Here is a 26,289-nt window from a genome sequence, read left to right as displayed (position 1 = left end):
TTTCTTAGAAAAGAAGTAGAAAAAAAACTCCAGCAGTTTGAGCGTCCTCCCAACCACCACCTCCCGTTCCTTCCCACCTGTGAGTACAGGACAATTTTTTTTTTTCCTTTATTGGCCTCTTTCGGCTTGACTATCACAACATGGTGCAATCACTTCTCGTTTCAAACAGTAACATAACACCAAACAGAATTTTAACATAGCCACTAATTCTTTTGAACAAGGCTGTGTTGGCAATTATGAAACAGGGTAGACATTGGCAAGCGCTTTCAGAATAATTATAGGGTATCTCGAGTAGTACAGTATAAATAATTGCTGGTTTAAACGCATTATTGTGAGCAGCAATTTATACTCAAATTTATATTTGCTCCTTGAAACCAATATACGTCAAGAGTGCCTCACTTCCACCCCCACACCCCCACGTTGAAAGCTCAAAGGCTTTGGAACCTTTTGATTCCATTACATTTTTAACTTCGCAAGGCAACTACAAGGCCCGTCTGGGCTGCAGAGCAAATAAGGGTAAGAGTAATGCGTTTAATAAATGGGCATGAATGAAGTAATGAAACGGTTCCAGCTCCGGACACCCGGTGTACTCCCAGGATACTGATGTACAGAAAGGCCGTTTTGGTACAGAGAGAAGCTAAGAACTGCAGTGGTATCACTTTTGCCTGGCAAGTAGGGCAGTCTGAAGCAGGTTATCATCTCCTCTTTGGCTTATGACGGTGTGGCTGTGAGGCACAGAGGACCAGGACACAGGAAGCTCATGGAGATAATGCCGCTCGAAAATAGCCACAGAGACTTATTAAAACACATATTTTCCTGTCTGTGGAAATTCTCATTTTAGCCTATGGCCCATTACAAATGGGTAGGTATGTCAGAAAAACGGGGTGGGAGGGGGGAAAGGAAGCCTGGGTGGTGGGGGGGAGCTGTTTGTGAAGGACTCTCCTCTCGGGTGAATGCTGAATAGAGGCCCTTCTTTTCCAAGCAGGTGACTGTGAGCGTATGTGTCATCTTCTTGTCTTTCTGTTGATCCTAGTGGCTTCTCTTACCCAGTACGAGAACTCCCCTGAGATTTTCACATCCTGAATGTTTCTCACCAAAGTAGCTAGTGTTCTAGGATAATGTGGTTTTTGTTTCAACTGCTGTTCCTGGTTTCTGCTCTCTAAAACCCTTTTAAGCCATATTTTCCATGATTGTTCAGTGCTGGCTTTGGTATTTAAGCCTTTCAATGGGTCATTAGCTCTGTAATTAATTCCAGCTATTTTTAAATGGTGCCTTGGTTATTAAAGGGCTGCCATGTTCTCAACAGCCTTGTCTTTCTTGGAGCATCCCTCAGCATTAGCTGATTATTTTGTAGTGCCAAAAATATTGGAATCTTTTTTTTTTCTTCTTTCAAAAATATTCTTCATTGGTAGGAAGAGTCAAACTTTTGAATGAGGACAGGAAATATTTAACTGTTACACTTCTGTATGATAGTCTTGGACTTTTACTTTTCTTTCAAATGATCTTAAATAACCATTAAGGACTTCCTGTAGGCCGGACCCTGCCATATATATATCTGACATTTTCAAAATCGATATTGGCAAATCACAGGGTTTGAATAGGAAGTAACTTCATGGACAAATGACTGAATCAAATCATTTAGCCAGTTAGCTCCAGAGCTAGAATTAGAACCCATACCACTTAACTCTTAGCCCATTCTTTCCATTTCTTTGTGCTTTGTTACATAATATTAACATAGCTGTTAGTCTCTGCGACCCTAGAAGAGGCTTACCAATACTAATATTGGAACCAGCGAGCCTGGCCCCATACCCTTGGCAGACGTCACAATCAGTTGCAGCACAGTGCGTCTCAACCAGTATCCTGAGCATCCATTAGAAACCCATCTGACTTGGAAAATGAGCTGAAGCCCACTTGCTACCTTGATCTTATAATAATCCCAGGATAAAGCAGTAATTCCTGGTTCAGAAAAGCAGATGGAGATTAACTTTGATTATTAAGTATTATCTGAGATCAAATAAAAATACCAGCAGCTCATGTAATAATAGTAATAGTGGCTACCATCGTGTGCCAGGCACTGATCTGCTTGCTTAGATGTATGCTTGCATTTGAGCCTCGTAACCACCCTGTGAAATCGTTGCTCTTGTCTCCATGGCACATATTAGAAAACAGCAGACTGGAGAGGTTAAATAACTTGCCCAGGATCTCTGAGCTAATAAGTGGCCAACTTAGCATTGAGGCTCCTGTCTGTCTATCTCTAAAGCTACCCCTGCACATCTAACATACTCACGGGGCGTCCATGTGCGGACCACTTATGGATCAGCCCTTGGCATCAGAAGAGTAGTTTCCACCTTTCTCTCCGTGGAAGTCCCCTTTCCCCCAATTCCAGCTCCCATGGCCTTTTTGCCCCCAATCTTGTGGATTTCTTTGGCATCTGTGGGTTGCAGGTTCTAGTAAATGTAGTTCAGAAAAGAATGGTTGCCCCCATTGATTTTTCTTATTTGTTTCATTTTATGATAAATTGGGAATCCTTTAAGTTATTTTGGTTCTCGCCATAGAGTTTCCATGCCAGAAGGAAAAAAGTGCTTAGTGGTATCTAGGATAGCTTTGACAACCCTTTCATTCCCTCTAAAGATATAGGGATTAGTACATGCTGGAAGCAGGTGATAGGATTCCCTAATTTATGCATTCCTTTGGAGTACCTGCTGTATGTCAGGCATTGAGTTAGGGCCTGGGAATATAGGATGAGAAGAAAAGGCCCCTGCTTTACACACTTTCCGTTTTAAACATGTGGAGACGGCTAATAGTTACATAGCATTCCAGGGAATGAAAAATGCTATAAAGAATGAATCCAGTTGTTAAAATAGCAGACGACTTGGGAAGAGAGGACTTAAGAATGCCTCTGGTTTTTGATTTCCTGTGGACCCTAAGACAAATAATAAGGGAGACTTTAAGAAGCAAGTAAAGCTTCTGTATCTCTAGATATGTCTAAGGTGCCACAGTTTACTGCCTCTTCTTACCACCACTGCCGTGACCATTGAACCATCCCATTTCCTGTCTTCAAGGTCAGCCCACCCATCCCCCTGCAGCTGCCAAGGCTTCAGCTAGCCACCCTGATAAACTGACCTCTGCCCACTCCTCCCAAGTGAGAGATTTCTGTTCTGTTGACACTGGTTCGGTTTTTGTGTCTGTGAAATGGGGGAGTTAGTATAAACCTGGTTGGAAAGATGGCAGGAGAGTGAGCAGGTGTGGTGGTGGCCACTCTGGGTTTCACCCCAGCTAGGTAGTCACAGGACAGCCACTTTACCTCTCAAAGCATCAGTTGCCTTGGCAACTTAAAAAGTAAAGGGTCTTGACTGGGTCATCCCAGAGGTCTTACTGGTCTGAAATTGTGTATTTGAAAGGTTCCGTTTAGCTCTTAAGAGCATGCATGCTAAGCAAACAAAAACTATGAGTGTCTAACCCAGAAAAGGAGTTTCTGATGAGGAAGGAGACCAGCAAGGCATCATCGCAAGGCAGTGGGAGAAATTATTTGAGGTCTTTCAACTAACTTTCCTGGGGAGAATTAGTATGGGCAATGGATTCTTACTGAAATTATTTATGAAATGAAAAGATGACTCTTCATACACCCAAATTATGTTCAATATCTTAAACCTTAGACATAGCAGGTTTTAACTGTCAGCCACATCTGCTGACAAGGATGTGGTAACTAAGCAGAGACCAGAATAAGCCAAAGCATCAAAATCATTTTCTTGTGTAAGTGACCACCTTCTACTTCCTTGTTATCTGTCATTTTACTCCATATTGAGGTCAGGGTGGTAAAGCCATTATGCGCTATACATTTCCTTTTGCTTAAAAGGCATGAGATTATCAAGACAACAGGCAAGGGCACGGAATCACTCTCACCAGTCATTTCCAAATGCTGAAAATAAATATGCATGGATCTCTTCTCCATGAGTATATTGATGTGTTTTGTATTCCCTGCAGAGCTATAGTTATACTTAATTGACTTCACTTATGGGATCCTGTGAAATCTCCTTGCGGAAACCTAGATGGAAAGAGATTGCTTAATGTAAAGCTGTCTTGTCTGCTTCTAAAGGTGTTTCCCCCAGTGTGATGAAGAGCAAGTCGTCCACACGATGAAACTTCTGCACAATCTAAATTAGCAGAAAGAGTGGCAAACTAGCAATGGTTCTGCAAAATGCTCCTTTTGTTTTCTGTAATTGTGGTAATGATTTCACATAAATGAAAACTTATTTTTGTAAGCCTGTATTTGGTGTAGTTTCAGGTGTGAATTCAGCCATTCATTGCTTGAACTTTTATTTCAAAACCGAGGTAGCGTTATTAGACTCCTTCATCTCCTTCGAGAGTCACCGTAGATAGATGCAGACGGAGATATCTATTTCCATTTTTTTCTGGCCGTCCTTGAGGGAAAAAACATTAAGAAAGATTAATTTTTTCCATTGAAAGCTTATTGTATGCTGACAATAGCTTTAACCCCTTTTATGTCCAAAGGAGAAAGACTGATAATATTTCTATTGATATTTTCCAGATATGGTTTTATAGAAAAGATTTTAAAAAGTATTTTTGGTGAACACTAAAGGGGGAAATTATTGATACCTACATCATAAATTTTGTGGCTTTAAACATTATTTTCTGAAATGAATGTGTTTGGGGTTAAGTATGAACAACTTAAAACATTAAAATTCCCATCCAGAGTTCCAGTCTTAGGTGTTCCTCTCCTAAATTTCTTACTAGGTCAAAAGCAGCTCAATTATAAACAATTTGTACTTTGGCTCCTTTGTTTTATAAAATGAGTTGCGTTGTCATTGTGATTTGATTGACGGCTGGGAGATAAATCAGACACCGTATAAAGCAAGACATATGTACCCCTGGAGTCCTATTTGTGGGTATTTCACAATACAAATAATGATATAATTTTATTTTTTGTTTTTTAGATTAAAATTGAGATAGACAAGGATTAAAAATGATGATGTAGTTTGAATTTATAATTTTAAACATAGAAAATGAGTGAAATAAAAAGATTACATAAGAGTGTAACCAGATGTCCCACCCTCCCCAACACTCAGGCAATCTCTTTGTGAGAATTCACCGTGGACATTTGAAAATCATTGCAATAAAAATGTGGTATTAAAAATGACATACTATCACTGTAGCAAGTATGACAAATATGTGATATCCTGGGAAACTGCAAAACATTTTCTCATCTAAAATTTGGTATCTTGCTTTTAGAATGTTTGAAACCAAAGAATACAGCAAATACCGTTTTATATTTAGTCTATTCCTGGATGCCTTGTTTGTTTCTTAAATTAATTCATGGGCCAGGAATTGTGGGGGGAGGAAAATAACAAGAACAGCAAAATACCCTGGTGATACGATAGTGAATGCCACTTCCTAATGCTTCCTCCCTACATAAGAAAATAGCTTTATTTCCTTCTCTTGATTGCAGAGCTAGAAAATAGAGGGCAACTCTGTTGTTTGATGGTGTGCCATTAACTCCACCGCACACAACGTGCTTCATTCCACAGTCCTCGTCACTTTGGGATGAAGTATGGTGTTTTGTTGCTTGTGACAGCGCAGTCAGGCAACAGACATAGTACACAAAAGGTGCTCCATATCTTCAAATATATCAAGAATACCAGGCATTTTTCTGCTTTATCAATAATACCACATTAAACTGTACATTTTAAGAAACTCAAGGGGAACAATAAAAAGCTACTCTGATATGTCTACACTTTAATCCGCCACACTATTTTGAACCAACACTATGTACCTTTAAATGTAGTGTTGATACTTCTTGCCTTCCAAAGTTTGAGGATTTCATCATTAACTTGCAGAAAGGAACACATTTTCCCATAGAAGTTATCGAATGACTTTGGCAAGTTCAGGCCACCTATTAACTGAAAAGTACCGTGTGTGTTGGAGGACCTAGAATGGATCGCCCAGACATTCTCTTTTGGAAAAGTACCAGCTCCGTGCCCGAAATGCCAGAGAGTGGAAAGTCATGGCCTTGCCGGGGAAGTGACGGTAGTGTTCATGGAGACAGTGTTTTCGCATGGCTGGCGTTAATGACAGCCCAATGCTGTGCGCTCACTGAATGTTTTCATTCCAGGAGAGCATCAAAACCACTGAGTCCTTTCAAGTCATCTTCTTTTACTGCAGAACCAGAAACCATGCCGACAACTACTTTCAGTAATAACCTGTGTCCCGGCTGCAGGCTGTATTAAACTCCTTGTCATATAATTTTCTAATTTGTGTGTAGGTAGTTGTAGCAAACAACTTAGTTTATTCCAGAGCATGACATCAGAAAGCATACTTTAATGCAGCAGGGATGGTAATGAAATCAGAATTTCCACAAAGTCCACTCTAATTGAACAGCGTTGTAAGGAGAAGTAAAATATGAGTCTCCGAGTTTCCTCCCAAAGTCATTTGCATTATTAGGTAATGAGGCTGATTTTATTTTAACAAATGTACTGGGAGGTATGCTTCCACATGAACATTGCCCCTTCAAGACAGTCAGCTGGGGAGGCTAGTGAACGTTTGTGCCAAAAACACTCACTGTCACTGCCAAGACCCAGTACGCAATTCCTCTTCTGGAACTGCTTTCGACTCCTTCAGTGATGGTTTAATATTCTCCAGAGTGGCCATTGTTCTGGAGAAGTGAATTTGATTTTTGAAAACAACCAATAGTTAATGGTAAGAGAAGAAATCAGGCCAGGCCATTTTCCTTTAAAAAAAGAGAGAGGGGCGGGGGGAGAGATTATAAAGTGACAGAATTGTCTTCTCATTTCATGGACACCGAGAGTGGTTGCCAGAGAAGTGGTTCAAAGTAGTCTGTGGCAATGACGACATCACCACTTGAAGGTCAAACATCATTTTGGTGTAGAGACTAGTGCCAGTGATTTTATTGGAAGAAAATATTGGCCACAAATGTTCTTCTTCCAGAAAATTAATATGGCAGATGGCAGCAACAACATAAACAAAGGACATTCAAAGGCCATTCTCTGCTGCAACACTCAAGCACCCCCCACACACACACACACCAGGCATCCAGTGCCCAGGTCACCCCACTCTTGATCATACACGTTTCTGGTCGGGTCAGAATGACTCCTGCCCTGACTAACAAAATTGTACAGCAGGCAGTGAGTGTGGGAAGCTGCCTGGAGGAAGAACCAAAGGGAAACTCTTACCCAGGAGGACCACGGAATGGTGACTTCCGTTGTCATAACCTGACGGTCATCACAGGTGAATTCTGACTTCAGCCACCGGTTCAGAAATCACTAAGAGGCAGCGGAGTTTGGTTGCGGGGCAGCTCCGTGCTTTTATTGCAGTCAGCATCGACTGCTGTGTTTCTGGGCTGGGCGGCCCTCACTTAGCCACAGGGGGTCCAGACGCGGGCACACAGGGGAATTCGATGGAAATGTTAGTTGTGACACTGCAGCTTTCCCCATGAGAAGTCATGATAGAACTATCGATATTTTACCCCATTTCACAGTGTGGTGTCCTTGGAGATATAAAAAATAGGATTTCTTAAAGTTTGATTTTTTTTTTTTAAGGTTTTGATGTTACTAAAGAATGTTTGGAACTGCTACTTATTTTCTTGTCCCGGCGCCATTCTGCCGGGACTTGTTTGGGCTTGCTGCAGATAGGGAAAAGTAACACCCCGGACGGAAGTGAGGGCAGCCTTCCTGGAGAACCCACTTAGATCTTAGATCTGCTGCTCGTGATCTCAAGCCCCTTGGCCCACTGGCCCTTCATACCCATTGCTGAAGTCTTTGTAACTCAGTGCCCTCAGTCTAGCAATGATTCTCTCAATAGACAGGCCAAACATTAATTCAAGTGACAATTCAAATTTAAATTCCTACAAGAGTAAAATACATCATTTGTTAGTTAGCCCTCGGGGTTCTCAATTTTCTCCCCATTTTTTGCTTGTAGTTGAATAAAGTGGGAGGCCTGGCAAAGTCAGCAGGGATGGAAATGCCAGCGCACCCTCTGTCAGGTTCGGAGAGGAGTGAACACCTGTGCTCTCAGCTGGGACTGAGGTCTCCTCAGCACCTTCACTCCCTGACATAGTTGGGACTGAAGGCAGCCTGACCCCCACTGTCAAAGTTTGCTTTTCTCCATTTTAATCTCTTCCCTTGAGCCCCTTGAAGAAAAGTTCCTGGCATGACATGATGTAAAAATCACACAGACCTTTTAACATCATTAGTAATTATATCACTATTCCTGAGATTGCCCTGCCTTACTGATGACATTGTTTTGGCAAAGCGCCTTGAACTTTGCTGTAGGTTCTCAAAGTATATTTGTAAAAATATGCCCATAGGAAAAACATATGCCCATAGAAAACATACTTGGAAATTAATTAGCAATGTCCAAAAGTCGAAAAAGAAAGGAAATGGGGAAAGAAAGGAAAGGAGTAGATTCGCTCTAAAATGGACTGTGGTATCTAACTGGCCAATGAAATGAACCTCTTGAGTGCAGTCACCTCAGTGGGGCAGAAGAGGAGAAATGATTTCTCTGTCACAGATGGAAGAATTTACTCTCAAGAATCATTTTGAAATGGACTGATATTCCTCTGGTGATAGTTACCTGACTTGCTATTGACAATGGCAAATTTTATGGTAAGGTAATCAGTTCATTTTGTCTGACTGACAACCCAAAAAGCTGATTCCAAAAACAGGAAATTGGCTTCAATAGAAAGACTGTGTGTTTATTTTAGAGGGTGGAGATGGGTGAGGACCAGTCAAGCTTATTCTTGTGACATAGTCTAAAGATATTTTAATGAATAATAATTCCACACAGGTGTTAGCTATCCCTTTGATTATTGATGGGTGTGTTTGAGGTGTGACTGAATTTTTTCAACAAACATCCTGAGGTTATGCACCCCCGCAAAAAAAAATCTTGTCCCATTCAGAATTTCAGTTTGGAAGTCTGCATGCTTATTCAAATGATTTTTTTTTAAGCCTTAACTCTTCTTTTTTTTTTTTTTTTTTTTTGAACTCCATTTCTTGGAATTGCTTTCAGAGGCTACTTTGGGTTCCTTTGAATAACAGTGAAGGCAAAATATAAGGGCAGGTCATAGTGAGTAGTTGCATTGATTCTCCTGGAGCAGTGGCCTGACTCCAGCCTCCCCTCTGGACATTGGCTCCCCAACATCTCACAGGGGTGGCGCTTGTCTGCTTGGTTTGCTTCTGTGGTACCAGTGTACCCTGCCATAGGAGTCACTTCTCTCTGCCCTAAGGGTCACTGGCATGGCCTTGGACTTGGTCCTTGACATCTAATGCCTTAGACAGTTGTAGCTGGGAACCATGTAGCTTGAGGTCCTAAAATACTTAGCTGATGGAGAATGCTTTCTTTTGAGAAATAAAAAATAATGGGAAATAATTTTGGATTACTGATGCAGCCTGCCATGATACATAATTATTGGCCTTCAGAGAGAGAGAGACAGACAGACAGACAACTAAACTATGTCCTAGCACATTCAATGGAAATTATTTACTTTGAAGGGAAAAAGTACTTTATTTTCCATCAGTACCAAATTAGCATCATGTTTTCTTGTCTGTTCTGTAATTGCAGGGTGTGGTATTGAACAGAATTCTCTTTGATTGACAGTGGTAAACATTGTTTTTTAAATAAGACAAAAAAAGAGGAGGCAGGTGTATTGAAACAGAGTGTTCTAGCTCCGCTGGGAACTCTGCAGAACTTTGACTCTGGACTTTGACAAGAACATTTCAGTGTGCTCTAAACCAAAATGCAATGAAAATGGACAGATTGGTTGCCAGGGGAGCTTCTCTTTCACTTTCTGTCACCATTTTCCCCCAACTAGATGATACCTGACAGACTTTGCCATAAAAAGATATCTCTACTCTTGGGGAAATTACAGGTCAACTCACTCTTACCATCAAATCACAGTGCAATATAGCAGGACCAGATCTGGAAGGTTACCTGGCGCAGCACTATACCTAAGAACAGGTGAGGGAAGGTGAGCCCTGGAGAAAGATGGCCACACAGTCTCACAGGTTTTTTGTAAATGTTGCTCATTATGCAGGTATTTTCCAGCTTCACCACATAGCTCATACAGGGATGTCTCTCTCTTCCTCCATCTCTCTAAGATGCCAGCCTGGCTGTGGGCTTTCCTACAAAGTAGGCAGCTGACATAATATTCACTGGTTTCCTTCGGGCATGCTTTGTACCTGCTTAGCGTTACTTCTCATATTAGGCCTCTACATCAGAAATAAAGCTGCAGAACTCCATGTCTTTACCTAAAAGAAACAGAATGACCTGTCCCTCTTCATTCTTGTAATAGTTCCCTCAACTCCAGTTGCAACCCTTGCCAAATACCACCATCCTTAAAACATAAGTGATGATGGTGATGGTGGTGATAGCTAACATTATTGAGCACTTTCTATGTATAGGCACTGATTCAATGGCACCGTATTTGGGCACCATGTAATAATGAGGTAGGCATCATTTTAGAGGCAAGGAAGATCGGGCACAGATTAAGAAAGAGAGCTGCTCAAGTTCACGTGACTAGTTAGTGACAGGGCAAGGATTCAACTTCAGGCTCTGGAGCTTACAAATTGAACTTTGACACTTTACCTTCAAGATTGTACTCAACTCCTTTTGAAAAAATGTTCACCTTCTTCCTTAATTCACATACAGTGAAGCTAATGCAACATGATGAAGGGTTCTAATGATTTCTGTGTACTTTCTTTGCATCCCTGATGCCTAACTGTGCAGGTTCTCAGCAGGTGGTGGTAGGGCTGGCAGCTGGACGGAGCTGGGTGTGAGCATGTGGAGTGTGTGGTATGTGTGAGCATGTGGAATGTGTGATGTGCGTGTGTGTGTATTTAAGATGGTAGCAGCCATTGGCATTAAAAAGGACCTGCTATTCTAAGCTCCTGCCCCGACAGTAAGATGTGCCCATAGCAGCTGTTAGCAATCAGAGTGTGTTTCTATCTGATGTGAAATGTGCTGCCATCACTTGTGAAACAGAATTCAAAACCTTGCTGTACTGAAATACCACAGTGTGTGAACGGTACACTTTTACTGCAAATTAGAAAGATTCGCTTATTCCAATGATAAAGTCACACTCACTCACTCTAGCTGTCTTAAGTGGCGAAGACACACATTGCTGAGTGTTGGATAGCTGAGAGCAGTAGGTGCAGGGCGGTCGCAGAATATCATGTGACATGTTTGTCTGCAGGAAAAAGAAGCTTCTTAGCCCTGGCTGGTGTGGCTCAGTGAAGTGAGTGCCAGCCAACGAACCAAAGGGTCGCCAGTTTGATTCCCAGTCAGGACACGTGCCTGGGTCGTGGGCCAGGTCCCCAATAGGGGGTGCATGAGAGGCATCCACACATTGATGTTTCTCTCCCTCTCTTCCCCTCTCTCTAAAAATAAATTATTTATATATATATATATATATATATATATATATATATTTTTTTTTTTTAACAAAAGCTCCTTGGACTGTAGGAGTAGAAACTGGAAACGGGATTGTGTTGCAAACCTTATTCTGATATCTTTACATGGCTATGGTGTTCTTACCTCACCTCTAGTGCATGACGTACATGAAAATAGGTAGCTTCAAGACAAACACCCAAGATATACATTTCCTTTGTTGGGGAAAAAAATGACATTTCTCAGGTGTTAGCATCTCTGAATTGATGCTTAGATGTCAGACCTTCTTAAAATAAACCTGTCAATCTCTTAGCTGGGTCTAGAGCATTCCTTCTCCTCACACTTCCCAACTGTTTAATATCCCCAAGGCTCTGCTGCCTTTTTCTATTTTTTCCTTTCCAGCTGTCAGCTCCTGCTTTCTCCCCTTTGGCACAGACCATAGAAACAACTGTGCATCAGATTTCAGCAAATATTGCTGTCCATTTTCTGGTTGATCTTATATATTATAATTAAGAATGAAATATTTCTTTCATAAGCAAGTATAAAGAACACGTGTTTAGAGAGGGTGTCAGGAAAAAAACTCCTTGGGTCATTTGTCTGGTCATTCCTCTGCCTGACTGCACTGATTGGCTCAGAAAAGCATTATAAGAGATGATTTTTAAAAAAAACAACAAACACTGAACTGCAGCTCTCAAATACATCTATGATGTATTTATTTGAAAGCTTAGAACCTGCCATATCTCTTGTTTTTATACCATTGGCTATGTCCTGGAAACTGTGGGTGGAGAACCTAGTAAAATTTTTCTTCTAGGAGGAGTTGGTCACCTAATCCTTTAAGATCTTAAAATGATTAATATGACAACATCATCTGTACTTCTGCTACTGGCAAGTCTAAATAATTTGCTTGTGATTTTTAATAAAGACCAGACCCTTCTCTGGTCCCTTGCTCAAAACTCCATTCTCCCTATTAATTCTAGGGAGACTTTGTGAAGTGGAAAATAGCACAGAGATGGAGTAGGGATCTGGGCTGTGGGGTAATTTTCTTAACCATCCTCACCCACTAAAATGATCTGTAGACCAAGAAGGTTTTGGTTTCACAGTCTTTGTTGCTATGGCTATGGGCATGTTGTCATTTTAGTCCTCTATGGCTTAATACAGACGGTGTGAATGTATTTTCAAGGGGGTTTTAAAATATATTTTATTGATTATGTTATACAGTTGTCCCAATTTTCTTCCTTTGCCCTCCTCCATCCAGTACCCCCATTCCCTCCAGGAATCACCCCCTTTAGTTCATGTCCATGGGCCATGCAAATCAGTTATTTGGCTTCTCCATTTCCTGTAGTATTCTTAACATCCCCCCATCTATTTTGTACCTACCAATTGAGCTTCTTAATCCCTGTACCTTTTCCTCCCATACTCCTCCTTCCCCCTCTAAGCTAATAACCCTCCAAATGATCTCCGTATCTGTGATTCTGTTCCTGTTTTGCCTGTTTGTTTAGTTTGGGGTTTTTTTTAGATTCAGTTGTCGATAGTTGCAAATTTGTTGTCATTTTAATGTTCATAGTTTGATCTTCTTCTTTTTCTTAGATGAGTTTCTTTAAACATTTCATGTGATAATAGCATGGTGATGATGAACTCCATTCGTTTTACCTTCTTGGGAAGCACTTTATCTGCCCTTCCATTCTGAATGATAGCTTTGCTGGATAGAGTAATCTAGGTTGTAAGACCTTGCCTTTTATCACTTTTAATACTTCTTGCCAGTTCCTTCTTGCCTGAAAAGTTTCTTTTGAGAAATCAGCTGACGGTTTTATGGCAACTCCTTTGTAGGTAACTCTCTGCTTTTCTCTCATTGATTTTAAGATTCTCTCTTTATCCCTTGGCATATTAATTATGATGTGTCTTGGTGTGGTCTTCTTTGGGTCCAGCTTGTTTGGTACTCTCTGTGCTTCATGGACTTATATGTCTATTCCCTTCACCAAATTAGGGAAGTTTTCTTTCATCATTTTTCAAACAAGTTTTTAATTTCTTGCTCTTCCTCTTTTCCTTCTGGCATCCCTATGATTTGGATACTGTTACATTTGAAGATGTCCCAGAAGCACCTTATACTATTCTTATTTTTTTTAATTCTTTTTTCTTCTTGCACTTCCGGTTGAATGCTTATTTCTTCCTTATGTTCCAAATCTTTGATTTAAATCCTGGCTTTATCCCCTCCATTGTTGGTTCCCTGTATATTTTTCTTTATTTCACTTAGTGTAACCTTCATTTCTTCCTGGGTTGTTTTTACGCTGCTGCCATATTCAATGAGTCCTTTGAGCATCCTGATCACCAGTGTTTTGAACTCTGCATCTGATAGGTTGGTTATCTCTGTTTCATTTAGTTCTTTTTCTGGGGTTTTGTTCTGTTCGTTCATTTGAGCCATATTTCTTTGTCTCCTTAATTTGGCAGCCTCCCTGTGTTTGTTTCTGTGTATTAGGTAGAGCTGCTTTGACTCCCTGTCTTAGTAGTGTAGCCTATTATAGAAAAGGCACCTGTAAATTGTGTGGGGCACAGCCTTAGGTAATCACCACGGCAGGGCAACCCGCTTTGTGGCTCTGTATTGGGGGAAGGCTCAGCAAGGGGACACTGCTGCTGCCTGGCTTCTGGAGGTTTGCTCAGCACTTGCCCTGCAACTGGCACCCTTCCAGCTGTTGCCCTGAAGCTGAATCCCAGGGGGTGGGTTTGTTACGTTTTAAGTCCTTGCAGGCCCTTTAAGCAGAGTCTCCTGAAAATCTGGCAGTTTCTTCTGCCACCCCAGCCCTCACTGGTTTTTACAGCCAGAAGTTATGGGGATTTATCTTCCTGGCACTGGAACCGTGTTCTGTGCAATCTGGCTGGGGGCTGGGATCACTCGCTCCCAATGTATCCCTCCTGATTTTTATCCAGGACCGCCCATTCATCCGCCACCACCTCCCCACCCATCTCCACCACCTCCCCACCCATCTCCACCCCTCCTACCCATCTGGATGAATGTGGTTGTCAGATTTCCATGCAGCCTGATTTTCTGATGGTTCTGGTTGTTATTTATCTTGAGGTGTAGTTGTAATTCTTTCTGTGGTTGTGCGAAGAGGCGAAGCATGTTTATCTATGCCTCAATCTTGACTGGAAGTTATATTTTCAAGGTTTAAGGTTACAAGTTATTTCCAGTCTTTTGCCATGAATTCAAACTTAATTTCTTTGGTTAGGGAATATTTTTCTGATCTACTATTCAATGAACAGTGGCTGATCTTTAAAAAAAAAAAAAATCCAAGCTAATGGAAGGGAGAAGTGGGTTCCTTTGCCTGGTGAGCTTGATGACTTAACCTGGATTCTTGTTATTTTGACTGACTTCTGCATATCTGCACCCAGCACTGTAAGGGGTCATAGAAATTGTGCAACTGGAGTTAACAAGCAATGGCTGAATTTTGAGGCAGGAAACTTTGTCTCTTTAAGGAGTATTCTGCGTCAAACAGAATGCTTTGATTGATTTATTCAGTGAACTGTGATGCTGTGTGCTAAGCATACAATGGACCAAACTCATATGAAGGCATCAAACTGATAGATTTAAATAAATACCCTGTTTATTATAAGACCCATTTCTGTGTCAATATATTTTCCTGTTTCTGAACTTATAATTGAATCACTAGGTTTGTTTATCTTTATAATATCATCTGTACCATTGAAAAAAGTAAAAGCTTCTAAATTGAAGTATCCAGATTGTATGGTATAGCTTGAGGTTTACATAGGCAGGTGTGGCGATAAGAGTGGTTATCTCTTAGGCTTAGATGTGAAAATTTAGGGGGGAATTGTGTAAAATAAGGTTATTTCAAAAAAAAATGCAGTAAAATTCTGATGTTTTGGCTAAACAGAAACTAGATAAGATCTCCAGATTTGGTTTGGTTTTAAAGATGTTCTTTTCTGTTGTTGTGAAAAACAGACTTTGAATGATGAAAGCAAAGAGCTGACCCCATTGCTCTCAACTGTGAGCAAAGGAAGACATAACCTAAATGTGGCAAAATTGTTCTTGTTAAGGGGAAAAAAGGAATTGGTATTTAGAGTGAGGCTGATCGCTAGAAAAGATTAGATGCAGTTCTGTGACTCAGATGACATTTTTTTTAGTATTGTCCAGAATCATGTAGGGGACACGTACCCGTTGTTGGAAAAGAAGTTATTAGGAATTTCCCTTGAGCGTAGTCAAAGCACTTAGTAAAATAAAGTGCATTATTTTTCCTGCTGAAGTGAAATGACAGTTAACCCACACTGAGAGGTTCAAGAGAAGGATTGTTATTAGATGTTTCCCATCTCAAAGCCCTAGAAGATCTTCAGGAATTATATGATTTAAAAATGCAGTTAATTCTAGAATCTTAGAGGAACCTTATTCCAACTGGGAATAATTGGCCAAATGACCAGTTACCTCTGTCTTGGTCCCTGATTTCACATAACCCACAAATTCTCAACAACAAATATGCTCCATTATTTGCAAAGACAATAGAGAGATTAAATTAGGAAAAACAAAGAGACGGAACTATTTGTATTGCTGACCTTAATGGCATCATCTTCTATTGGATGAGAATTTATTCAGTTTCTGACATAATGGATGAGTAAAGTGAAGTGTTGGGGAGCTGCTTCTCTTGCTATTCAACTAATTTATTCAAGGTTTAGTTGGTTACTAGGTAGTTTCCAAAAATGGTAAATAGTTCATTGCTTTCAATGTAGGTATTTTGTGCATGACTGCAAAGGAGGAGAATTCTAGAGAAAACTGGTTCTAAAAATCAAAGCTGTCCACTGCTCCTCTATATGAAAATCTGTTTTCTCTTTCATTTGACAAGATTCCCCTGTCCAGGGACAAAAGTGCTCATTTGGATCTGGCTTTTAGCAAAGATACATATGCATCAGGGAATGTGAGTCAGTTTCTCTGGAAAGCTTAACCCAGTAGGGATAGAAACATATTACAAAGGATTAATATTCAGTTCCCATTGTCGGAACTACCTGCATATTCACAGGAAGCCACATGAGAAGATACGCCTGCCGTCCTTATTCTTCAGAGATTTCCTGCATACACAGCTCCACTTTCTCTGAATTTATATGGGCCATTCTGGCCCAGTGTTTTAACTCTTATGCACCTAAATCTTACATTGTAGAAAGACTGAAGGAAATAGAGTTCCAAAACTTCAATTTTGTCTTATTTTAGATTTAGTTTGCAAATGCTTGACCTCTTGATTATTTGAGGTGCACTTACGTGTCTGTATGTGGCAGGTATGTGCAACATGTTTTATTTAAAAATTGTTTTTAAAAGCTGTTAAGTTTTTATCAGAAACCACAGTCAAGTGAAAGCCTTTTGGAGGTGGCTTTCAATAGTGGGCACGGGGCGGGGCTCGGGAGGGGCAGAGTCAGGCCCTGGACTTTGTTCTTTAATGGCTACAGTTTGGCAGAGTCCTTGGGTCAGATACCAACATGCTACCACGCTCAGGATGTCAGAGGATGACATGTATGTTTATTGCGTCTGTAAGAGGGAATCATGCCATTCCCATGACATCCACACAAGACTGTACAGCCCTGGTGAAAGTAAAGTTCAGGGATTTGGCTTGTGACAGCTGTTACAGAGATGTGGCTTCTCCGTCTTTGTGCTCTTTTTCTCTCAAGCAGAGGCTAAGCTAGTAACATCTGGATGCGTTCGTCTCTTAGGAAAGCATTCTGGGAGCCAGCCATATTTTAAAAATTTTAAGTCAGTCTAGCTAGCAGATGAACATTACAGTTCTATATATTTTTCTTTATTCTCTTTGTGGCAGAGCCTGTTGTGGGTAGTGAGGGCACAGCGTCCCAGTCCTTGCCAAGAATGATATGCCAAGCTTCCTAAAGCTTCCCATTTATATAGGTCTTTTCATCTTCAAAGAGCTTTGCGAGCATTCATTTACCACCACCTACCTGGGAGGTAAGAGTTATTCCCATTTTATAGCTGGAGGAAGTGGAGGGGTAAGTGACTTGCCTGAGGCTACCCAGGGAATGGAGGGTCGGCCATGGCCTTGGAAGGATTGCCAATTCCACATCTTTGTTCCAGCTCTTTCTCTCGTGTCATTGCCTTTTGAGATCCCCAGAGAGACGATAACATAAATCTAAAGGCGGCAGATAATCTTTAGGAGGAGAGAACCACCAAGTCTTCCTGCTCTGTGGCTGGCTGCCTTTATAGTTAGATCCTGGGAAATCTAGACATAAGCCATTTAATCCTCCTGAAGTTGATTTCCCACATCTGCAGAATGGGCATGATGAGACCTGTCTGCCTACCTCAGTGTTGTTGTGAGCACCAAAATCAAAATAAGCCAATGAGGAAAAAAACCTAGCGAACTCTGCAGATATCAGGCATTATGATTGCTTCCAGAAAGGGTAGGGCTTTTCTAAGTGGGGGCTAATTGCTTTGGTGATGTTCAGTGAGGCTCAGGTACTGTCATGAAAGAATCCAAAATCAGTAGAAGAAAAGACTCGACTAAGGAAGGAAACATACAAATATTATATTTAGTATATATTTAGTAGACAAAGTGGCAGAACAAGGTGATTATTGGTTTGCGTAGCATGCAGTTGGAACGCAGCCCTGGAGGACCATGCCTGGGCTGTGGAACGTATTCATGCTGTACTCCAAGCCGGAGGTCCGGGATGACAGAATGTGCCGAACTGTTGGAAGCCACAGTCTGCGCCCCTCCCTCCAGCGGCAGCAGCAGCAGGAGTGCCCACAGCTAGCGGGCTAGCACACACAGCACCTTTGCACCCTGCAGGGAAGGCGCCACCTCTGGAAGGATGGTTCGAAAAAGGGCTGTGGTCAGGGCAAAGTAGGAAAAGGCTCCCTAAGTCCAGGCTGTTACAGCCTCAGAACTCCTAGCCAGACGAATTTCAGCTTTGTCCCCTCATCTGGGCTCCATTGGGCAGGGCACAACGTCCTTGGAACTAGGAGGTGGCTAGACCCAGAGAGGCCACAAAACTCTAAAAACCAGGCGCTCCCCAAGTCCCTCCAGGGAACCAGGTGAAGACTCCGCCACTCTTCCACCATCCAGCCTCGACAGGCACGCCAGGCTGCCACGCAGGCAGCTGCAGAATCCTTTAATACCCCAGCAGTTTTAAACTGGGGATAAAATGAAGTGACTAATCCATAAAGGACTCAGGCCATTTTATTGAAAATAAAATCAAATGCCTTAGGGTTTTTCTTTTTAATCTTTATTGGTTTTTCTGCTTACAGAAGTAATGCATGATGGTTGTAAAAAAAATTCAAACGTTAGAAAAATATAACTTAGCAAGTGAAAAGTCCTCTATATTTTCAGCCCTCCAGAAAAAAATTAAAAATGAAACACTGTCAACAAATTGATGTAAAAGATATTTTTTAAAGCAGTATTTCTTGACCATTTTTGCAAGACCCACAAAATTACTTGACATTCTTATGTGTGACATACTCTCATGGACATATCCAGGGTTTAGCCATTACCTAGCAAGCCAGCGGGACCCCTAACCTGTTCAGTCTAATTCAGGCAAATATGTGCATGTGAGCTAGATGAAAGATATTACTGGGTAACCTTGGGTCCTATGAGTTTATTTTTGATGTGGACCCATGCATTTTTTATTTTTTTACTGTTATTCATGACCAATTCCAGGTGACACATCCACAGCTGATCCCGGCGGAGCACTGAGCGCAGCAAACGGTTAAGTGCCCGTGCTGTGCAGGACTGCTGGGGGGGCGGGACGAGCTGCCTGTCACAGTATTTGGAGGATAAGCAGCTTTTCTCCATCCCCACTTTGGAAAGGGCTTACAGGCTGCAGAGAAGAATTTCATTTCGCTATAAGGCAGGATTTCTTATCAACAACAACAATAATAATAACAACTATTTGTTGAGTGCCAGCTACTTCTAAGAACTGTGTGATGTGCATAGAGAGAGAGTATATATGAAATAATCATATATGTGCTGTGTTATTTATATATCATATCATCGAATCTTCACGCACGAAACTGAGGGTCAGAGACGTTAAGTAACTTTCCGAGCCTTAAGAATTGTTAACCCTTGGCACTGGTCACCTTGAGGTCAAAACCTAGCAGAGTGCCCAGAAGGCTGATGATTACTGACGGGGAACTCCCAGAAAGACACCTTGGTGCCAGTTCTTAGTGTGCACGCTTAACCCAGGTACTTACATCTTTGGGTCTGTTCATGGTAACGCAGCAAGAGTGGCAACCGCCTGGTGTTTGTTGCTGGAGCAATCTGATGCTGGCAGTGCAGAGTGGTGGGAAAGGGGCGGGGGCGTGGGGGTGACCCTAAATTTTCTGTCAGACGAAAAAACAAAGTGTGTCCGAATGTCAGTCGTACCGCTTCCTAGCTCTTCGATTTGGGGCAAGTTATTTCGCCCCTCTGAATTTGTTTTCTCATCTGAAAAATACAGAGGACGACGGTGGTGATGATGATGATGATTATGATGATGACGATGATGATACCACCTGTCTCACAGGGTTGTTGAAGTAAATGCAATAATACCTTACATTATAAACACAAATGCCTGTTAGATATAATTGATTGTTATAAATCTGTTAAATTATCATCAAGAGCTTACTACTCACTAAGCGTGAAGTGATGGGAACTCATACTGTTGTAGTTTTTTAATTCTCTGGGAGAATGGACATCTTTCTCGTGACCACGATATCTCCCAAAATCAGGGTCTAGCAGAAGTAATGCCTGCTTGAGTGTTGCTGGTAGGGTAATAACATGGGTGTAATAATTTATAGTTTTAATTTGAACATTCCACCTAAAATGTCATATGGGGTTCTTGAGTGTGATATTGTTATGTTACAGAATTACATGCTTATGATTTTGTAAATAAAAGAATTGGTAATAAACAGAGGGATTATTTGTGCCAGACTCTGTAAGTCCTAGAAATAAATGAGGTGTTAAGAACCCATGTTCTTGTTCCGTTCATAATTAAAAGTAAAGCGCAAACCTTGCAAGGAAGTACTCGAGCCTCTGTGACAGCCCAGCCCCCAGCCCCCACGGCGAATGAGTGCGCTTGCGTGGCGGGATTTCCTGACGCCCCACTGCCACTTGTCAGCTCCTGGAAACGGCAGGAATCTGCCTCTGCAGGTGTGCAGCGCCTGCTTGAACTCCTTAGGGTGCATGAGAGAGCAAATTATTTAGGCAATAGAGCTGAAAATGTGGGCAAATTAGAATTTTTCATAGCAAGATTGTTCATTGTTAAGCCAATTCATGATTATCAGCGTGCATCTTGCTTCAGATATTCCCCTACACAATAAGCCTCTTTGCTGAGATGAATATGGATGTGGGCTAATTTAATCAATATACTTGTGACAGAGTGTTGTCTGACAGGACTCATCCTTTGAAATACTGGCGGAGCTAATGTGTACAGTATATCTATGGGCCAAGACTCATTATTTGTGTTAAAAGATTATTTTGAAAAGACACAACACTGCCTGTTGGAAGACGGAAAAGCCTAAGGGATGGAAAGCAAAGGGCAAGGGGAGTTTTTTCCTTTTCACTCTTCTTGGACTGAAAACTCAAATTTATGGAACTAAACTGCCTTCCTTTTGAAAAAATGTACAAGCCAGTGACTACCTTTTTTAGACTCACTGTTACAGGTGAATTCTGTAAATTGACTGAAAGGTGGAGGGGGCGCTTTGGGGCATCGTTGGAGTAAAGGGAAGGCCAAGTGCCCTGCTCCAATCTGCAAATGTTTGCCTTCTGGAAATATCAACATGTGCGATCAGGTCACATTCAGAGTTTGCTTTTGGGGGCAGGCGGATTTTAGGTATTTCTTAAAAAGCTCTTGTAACTGAGATTGTTTTCTGAGTTAAGGTTGCCCCCCCACCCCCAGGAGACAGGCTGGCAGGATAGTTTGATCGGACCAGTCAGAATGCCTGAACCTTGCTTTGGAGAACACTTCCATTACCGTAACTACCCCGAGCTTCCTAGTGGAGTTTGTCTGGACTAATCCTGACTTTCTGGCCCTCATTGCCCACTGGAACTAAGCACAAACACAGTGGGTGTCAGGTGGCCCCCTGCTGGAGAATGCAAGTCATCTTTAGATGAGCGTAGATGACTCACTGTCCCCCATAAATCTTGTGAACTTCATCTTAGCGTGAGTGTCTTACAGATTTAAAAGACCCTGGGAGCCAAAACAAGGCTGAAGACCAAGAGCTTGGCAGCTTGACTCAGGCCACCAGTCAGTAGTGGCACCAAACTCTGTGTCTGTGCTCCAAGGATGCTGCCCCCTCCCTCTCCCCCATACTAGGCCATGAGCCACTTCAAAGGTGAAAGTGCAGTGCAGGGACCACCCCTACCATGAGCAGATCCCTCCAAGCTAGACCTCCATGTCACTTGCGGGATGACAGCAGCCACTAGCAGGCATTCTGGTCACTGGCTTAAATGCCATCATTTCACTTCTTATGGGCAGTCCACTGAGTTCAAGCCAGCTGAACAGCATACATCATTTTCCATCTGATCCAGAGGCAGTTTTACTCAGCACTCCCAGTATGGCTTGCTCAGGGCCTTCCTGGCTTACACAGGACTAAACAGATGTGCTTGGTCTCCCCGTTGTTAATGTGGAGTGAAGATAACACTTGCAAGGCCCGAGTTTAGCACTAGTGTTGCTTTAAGTGCCTCAGATAGTTTTGATGCTGCCTTAAACTACAGGGCCTCACTAGGTTTGTCTAAGTCTCATTTCTGTGGTTACAGATTGAGATGAGACATATGCAGAAGCAGCTCGGTGTCAGTCTTCTCTATTCCACATATAAATTTTGTTTAATAAACGGTCCAAGTGCTTTGTGTTGTCTAACTATTCTGTTCCTTAGGGGTGGGGGTGGGGGAGGCAGGTTCTCATTATAGACTGGTTAATTCATACGGGAGAATCCAGGCAATAACTCCCAGCTGATAACACCTTTCAGCTACCACTTGGCTTTTATGGGTCCCTGAAAAATGTTGAGCATTAACTCTCTCTCTCTCTCTCGAGTTGCAGACAGTCTGTAGCACAAAACTCCACCTTGACTATATTAAGAATATTGGAAGGACCATAAGTGTGAGACATTATTAGATTTCAGATTTCATAGAGAATTTTCCTTGAAGAAATCAAGCTAGGCACTAAGGACAAGGAGGAGGACTTGGAGGTGATCATTTTTCTTAAATGTGACCCTGTAACATATTAATAAGTTGCATAACTCAGAAATAGGCATATTCGACAGTGTACAAATACACCTTTATTGGAGTATTAAAAAGCTCCAGGATTATGGAAAATATATTGGATGTGATTATTTCGAACCATCTCTAACTCCGGGCAATAAAACTCAGTATGTCAACACTAGCAGTGATGGATAGGAAAGGAGCTCTCGAGAATGGCTTGCACTCCCTGATCAGTACTTGTGCTATTCCCCTTGAAGGGAAGTTAGCAGGTAAACATGCTTTATAATGAGATTAAATCCAAGAATTTCAACATCACATCCAATGCAAAGTACATGTTGTGGAAATGATCCCAAGGTGTGGGATTACAGTGGAGGGAAGAGTGGGCTGTGTGTATGTGTGTTACTTACAACGTGTGACTTACATCCTTAGAACGTCATTGCTTTGTGTCAGGCACGGGTCTGGGAAGGAACTGTAGAGAAGGAGATCCACTTGGGCTCTTGCACTTGTGTTTGTGTGTGTGATTTAGGAGCTAATCTGATATGATATCTGGTAGTGAAAACCATGGAGAGTGAACTTAGCGTGATGGAACATACTAGGTGAACTGGGGAACGCTGCTCTCCTCCATATACTCCTCAGCGTCGATCTTTTCTTCATGTATAAACCATATTTCACAGTTGACCCAAGTACTTCGTTGTGCCTAATTATTTTATTCTTAGATTATTTCTAAATCCTTAATGATGTTATTTTCAACTCTGCTCAAGAAATGATGTGTATGCTTAGAAGTGTGCTTTATCATATTTGAGAACGTTGGTGTACCGTACCCATATATTTCTGTATGTATTTGGTTGGTTTTACACCATGGGGCATCTGTAAGTAATCGGTTGGATAGAAACATGAGCACGCTGTACCAGGGAATCAGTTTCCAATGTAAAGAACTTAGAAGCTACTTATTCTATTCTTCTGGATTCATCATTACTAAAATCAGATAGGATATTAACTGTATAGTTGAAAGACTTTGGTGGTACACAGATGGACTCGTTTTTTAACACATGGTAACTATGTCAATTAAAAAAGGATAAGTAAAAATTCTTAACTTACCATCACATGTAACATTGATGTTTTGGATTGAATCATTTTCCTAAGTATTCTTAACCTTTCGGAGTATGTTTTTCTCCACCAGTCAAGCTCAAGTGCTCAGCCAAGACAGATTTATGACCTTTTAAAAATAATGATGGAAAATAAGATCGGAGGAAACATTTTAGTATCTGCTTTGCTCTGAGGCCTAAACTGCGAACTCTCCAGCTCTTGAAGGCTTTGAAATGCTGATTCCAGCCTTCTTGTGGGTCCTTAAACACCTTCTCAAATGACCCATTTTAATAACCCGAAAGCTATTATATAACGAGCAGCCATAATTTAGTCCAGGGCTCTAGGGGGACCCTTACAGTTCAGCAATGAATAGTTAATGCGGTATAATGTTTAGCAGGTTATTAGTTTTCACTATACAAATGCTGATCGGGGAACGCTTTTATAAGGTGTTTAAAAGAAAATGTAATTAACTGGTTACGTGCTTCTGTTGCAGCTCAAATTGAAATTATTCCATGCAAGATCTGTGGAGACAAATCATCAGGAATCCATTATGGTGTCATTACATGTGAAGGCTGCAAGGTAAGCCTTTTTAATCGCTGTTGTTGTTTCTGTCAGTGTTAGAATGTGTCTTTGGAAGTCTTAGTTGTTACTTCTCCGATGTTTAACAATGCAGCTCCTGGGAATTTCGAGTGATGAGAAATGACGGGACAGAATATTTTGGGGTTAAATTACAAGTAAATAAGTTATGTATATTTTTAAATTCCTTCCGTCAAATTAACAGGAGGCTTGAGAAGAGTGTTTGAGCATTGCTTGTTTGTCACTTCCAGTCCCAGAATTGATTGATCTGATGAACAATCTCTGTGGTTATCTTTTTTAAAAGAGCCGACTCTAGACTTCTATAACATCCCTGTTATAAGCTTTATAAGAAGGCATTTGCAGGAAGTTTAATTGGAATATGATTGAAAGTCTTATTGTTGGCACACAGATGTTGACACAGCTGGCCAGATTATGGCAGTGCAGTTGGAAAGAACTGAGCTCTGGTCCTGGTGCCACCGCTTGTCCATATTGTTTTGGGCATCTCTCAGTACTTGAGTGACTCAGTTTCTTCATCTACAAAGTGGGCATAACACCTGTTCTTCCTATCTTTTAGAACTACTCTGAGAATGAAAAACTAAATGAAAGTCCTTATAAACTGAAAAGTGCAGTTTAAGTCTAAACATTGTCATTCGTGTTGCTGTTGTTAATGTTTTAACCCTGACTGACTGCTAGTCTCAGGGCAGCACGTGCACAGTAGGGCCAGCACATGCACAGTAGGGCAGTGGGAAATAGAGATACTTATCCTGGTCATTCAAGACCCCCAAACCCAGATTGCCTCTGTTCTTTAAATTCCAATGTATTGGATTTTCATTCTCCTGCTTATATTGGAAGGGCCTTGAGATAGCTTACGAGATAAAACAGCGCGAAATAAACAGAAGGGCAGCTATTTCAATATGCTGAAGGTGAGACCGTGGGTTGCCACTGAAACCAGCCTAAATGAGCCCTAAGGCATTTTGAAGATGAGGCAAACAATAAAATCCACAAATTTGGGTAGCTCTCCTTTAGTGAAGGCTAGTAGAAAATACAATGTCATAAAATACAAAAATCACATCCAGACACAAATAACTACTGAGAGACTGCAAGGAAATTTGGCTCGTAATTTCCGTAGGTCTTCGTTTTACTGTTAATCATTATAACATTTGGCTCTTTGTACATGTACAAATGCTTCATAGTGAGCCCATCTCGGCGAAGCTTGAGGTTTCTGCACACCACCAAACACACTTCTTGTTTTTGTATTTTAAATCACCAGCCTTTTAGGGATGGGGGCTTGCTACTTAAACGGGAATTGGGGCTATCTCTGGGGGAACCCTCAATGAATGCCTCAGGGTTCTCGGTTACCAAGGAAAAAAAACACAGTTATGCCCTTTTACTTCCTAAATCTGCCCCCCCTCAAAATTAATTAGTTAATTAAAATAAGACAAAATGAAATCAACTGCCAGGCCTGTGCCACCTCAGAGAGGGATCTGCCTGTGACAGTGGCCACCCGAGTGACGTTCAGAGTTCATGTGGCTGACGTGGCTGTGCAGGTGTAACACTTCTTCCTCATCCACTCTGCGTTCACACCTTCCCAAAGCTGGGTCCCTGGTAAAAGTGACATGGCCTTTCTGGATGAGGCCATGTAGACAGTAGTCCTCCCCCACCAGGGGTTCCAAACAATGGTGATTTTTGTGCCCTGAGTACCACCCAGGGTTTTCTTAAGGGGACAGGGTCCTAGGCATCAACCACCCTGTGTACCTTCCTTCTGCCCAGACACCTGCCCACTCCCTCTGCCACGAAGTGCCACATGTGTGGTCTCGTGCGGCCAACCGAAGTGAGTACCTAGGAATGGGGTCTGGGAGCAGGGGCCACTTCCTGTGAATCACCCCACAGTTCAGAAAACCAATTCACAACGTGCTGTTCAGTAAAAGCCGAACGACTGTCTGAGCACCAGTGTTTACACAGGCGTGAACAGTGTGTGTTGTCTCCTCACCCCCAATGTTTGTGACAGAAATAAAGGCAATAAAATAACAAATGGCAGCTA

The 26,289-nt window shown here is 41.7% G+C and overlaps 1 protein-coding gene across 6 annotated transcripts in view; it reads left to right on the top strand.

The window, feature by feature from the left end:
* Positions 1 to 26,289, top strand: part of RORA (RAR related orphan receptor A) — a 697,355-nt gene that overhangs the window by 634,472 nt on the left and 36,594 nt on the right. For 5 of the 6 annotated variants that reach the window (XM_053927993.1, XM_053927992.2, XM_053927991.2 and 2 more), the window contains one exon: positions 24,166 to 24,251. In XM_053927993.1, the coding sequence (XP_053783968.1) occupies positions 24,166 to 24,251 (86 nt within the window). Of the gene's footprint in view, positions 1 to 5,936; positions 6,211 to 24,165; positions 24,252 to 26,289 lie in introns of those variants that run through there. The other variant, XM_024567481.3, reaches the window with a different exon arrangement.

The sequence above is a fragment of the Desmodus rotundus genome, chromosome 7 (assembly GCF_022682495.2).
Source record: "Desmodus rotundus isolate HL8 chromosome 7, HLdesRot8A.1, whole genome shotgun sequence".
Classification (NCBI taxonomy): domain Eukaryota; kingdom Metazoa; phylum Chordata; class Mammalia; order Chiroptera; family Phyllostomidae; genus Desmodus; species Desmodus rotundus.
Note: the sequence above shows the minus strand (reverse complement) of the source record. Positions and strands in the feature narration are given on the sequence as shown.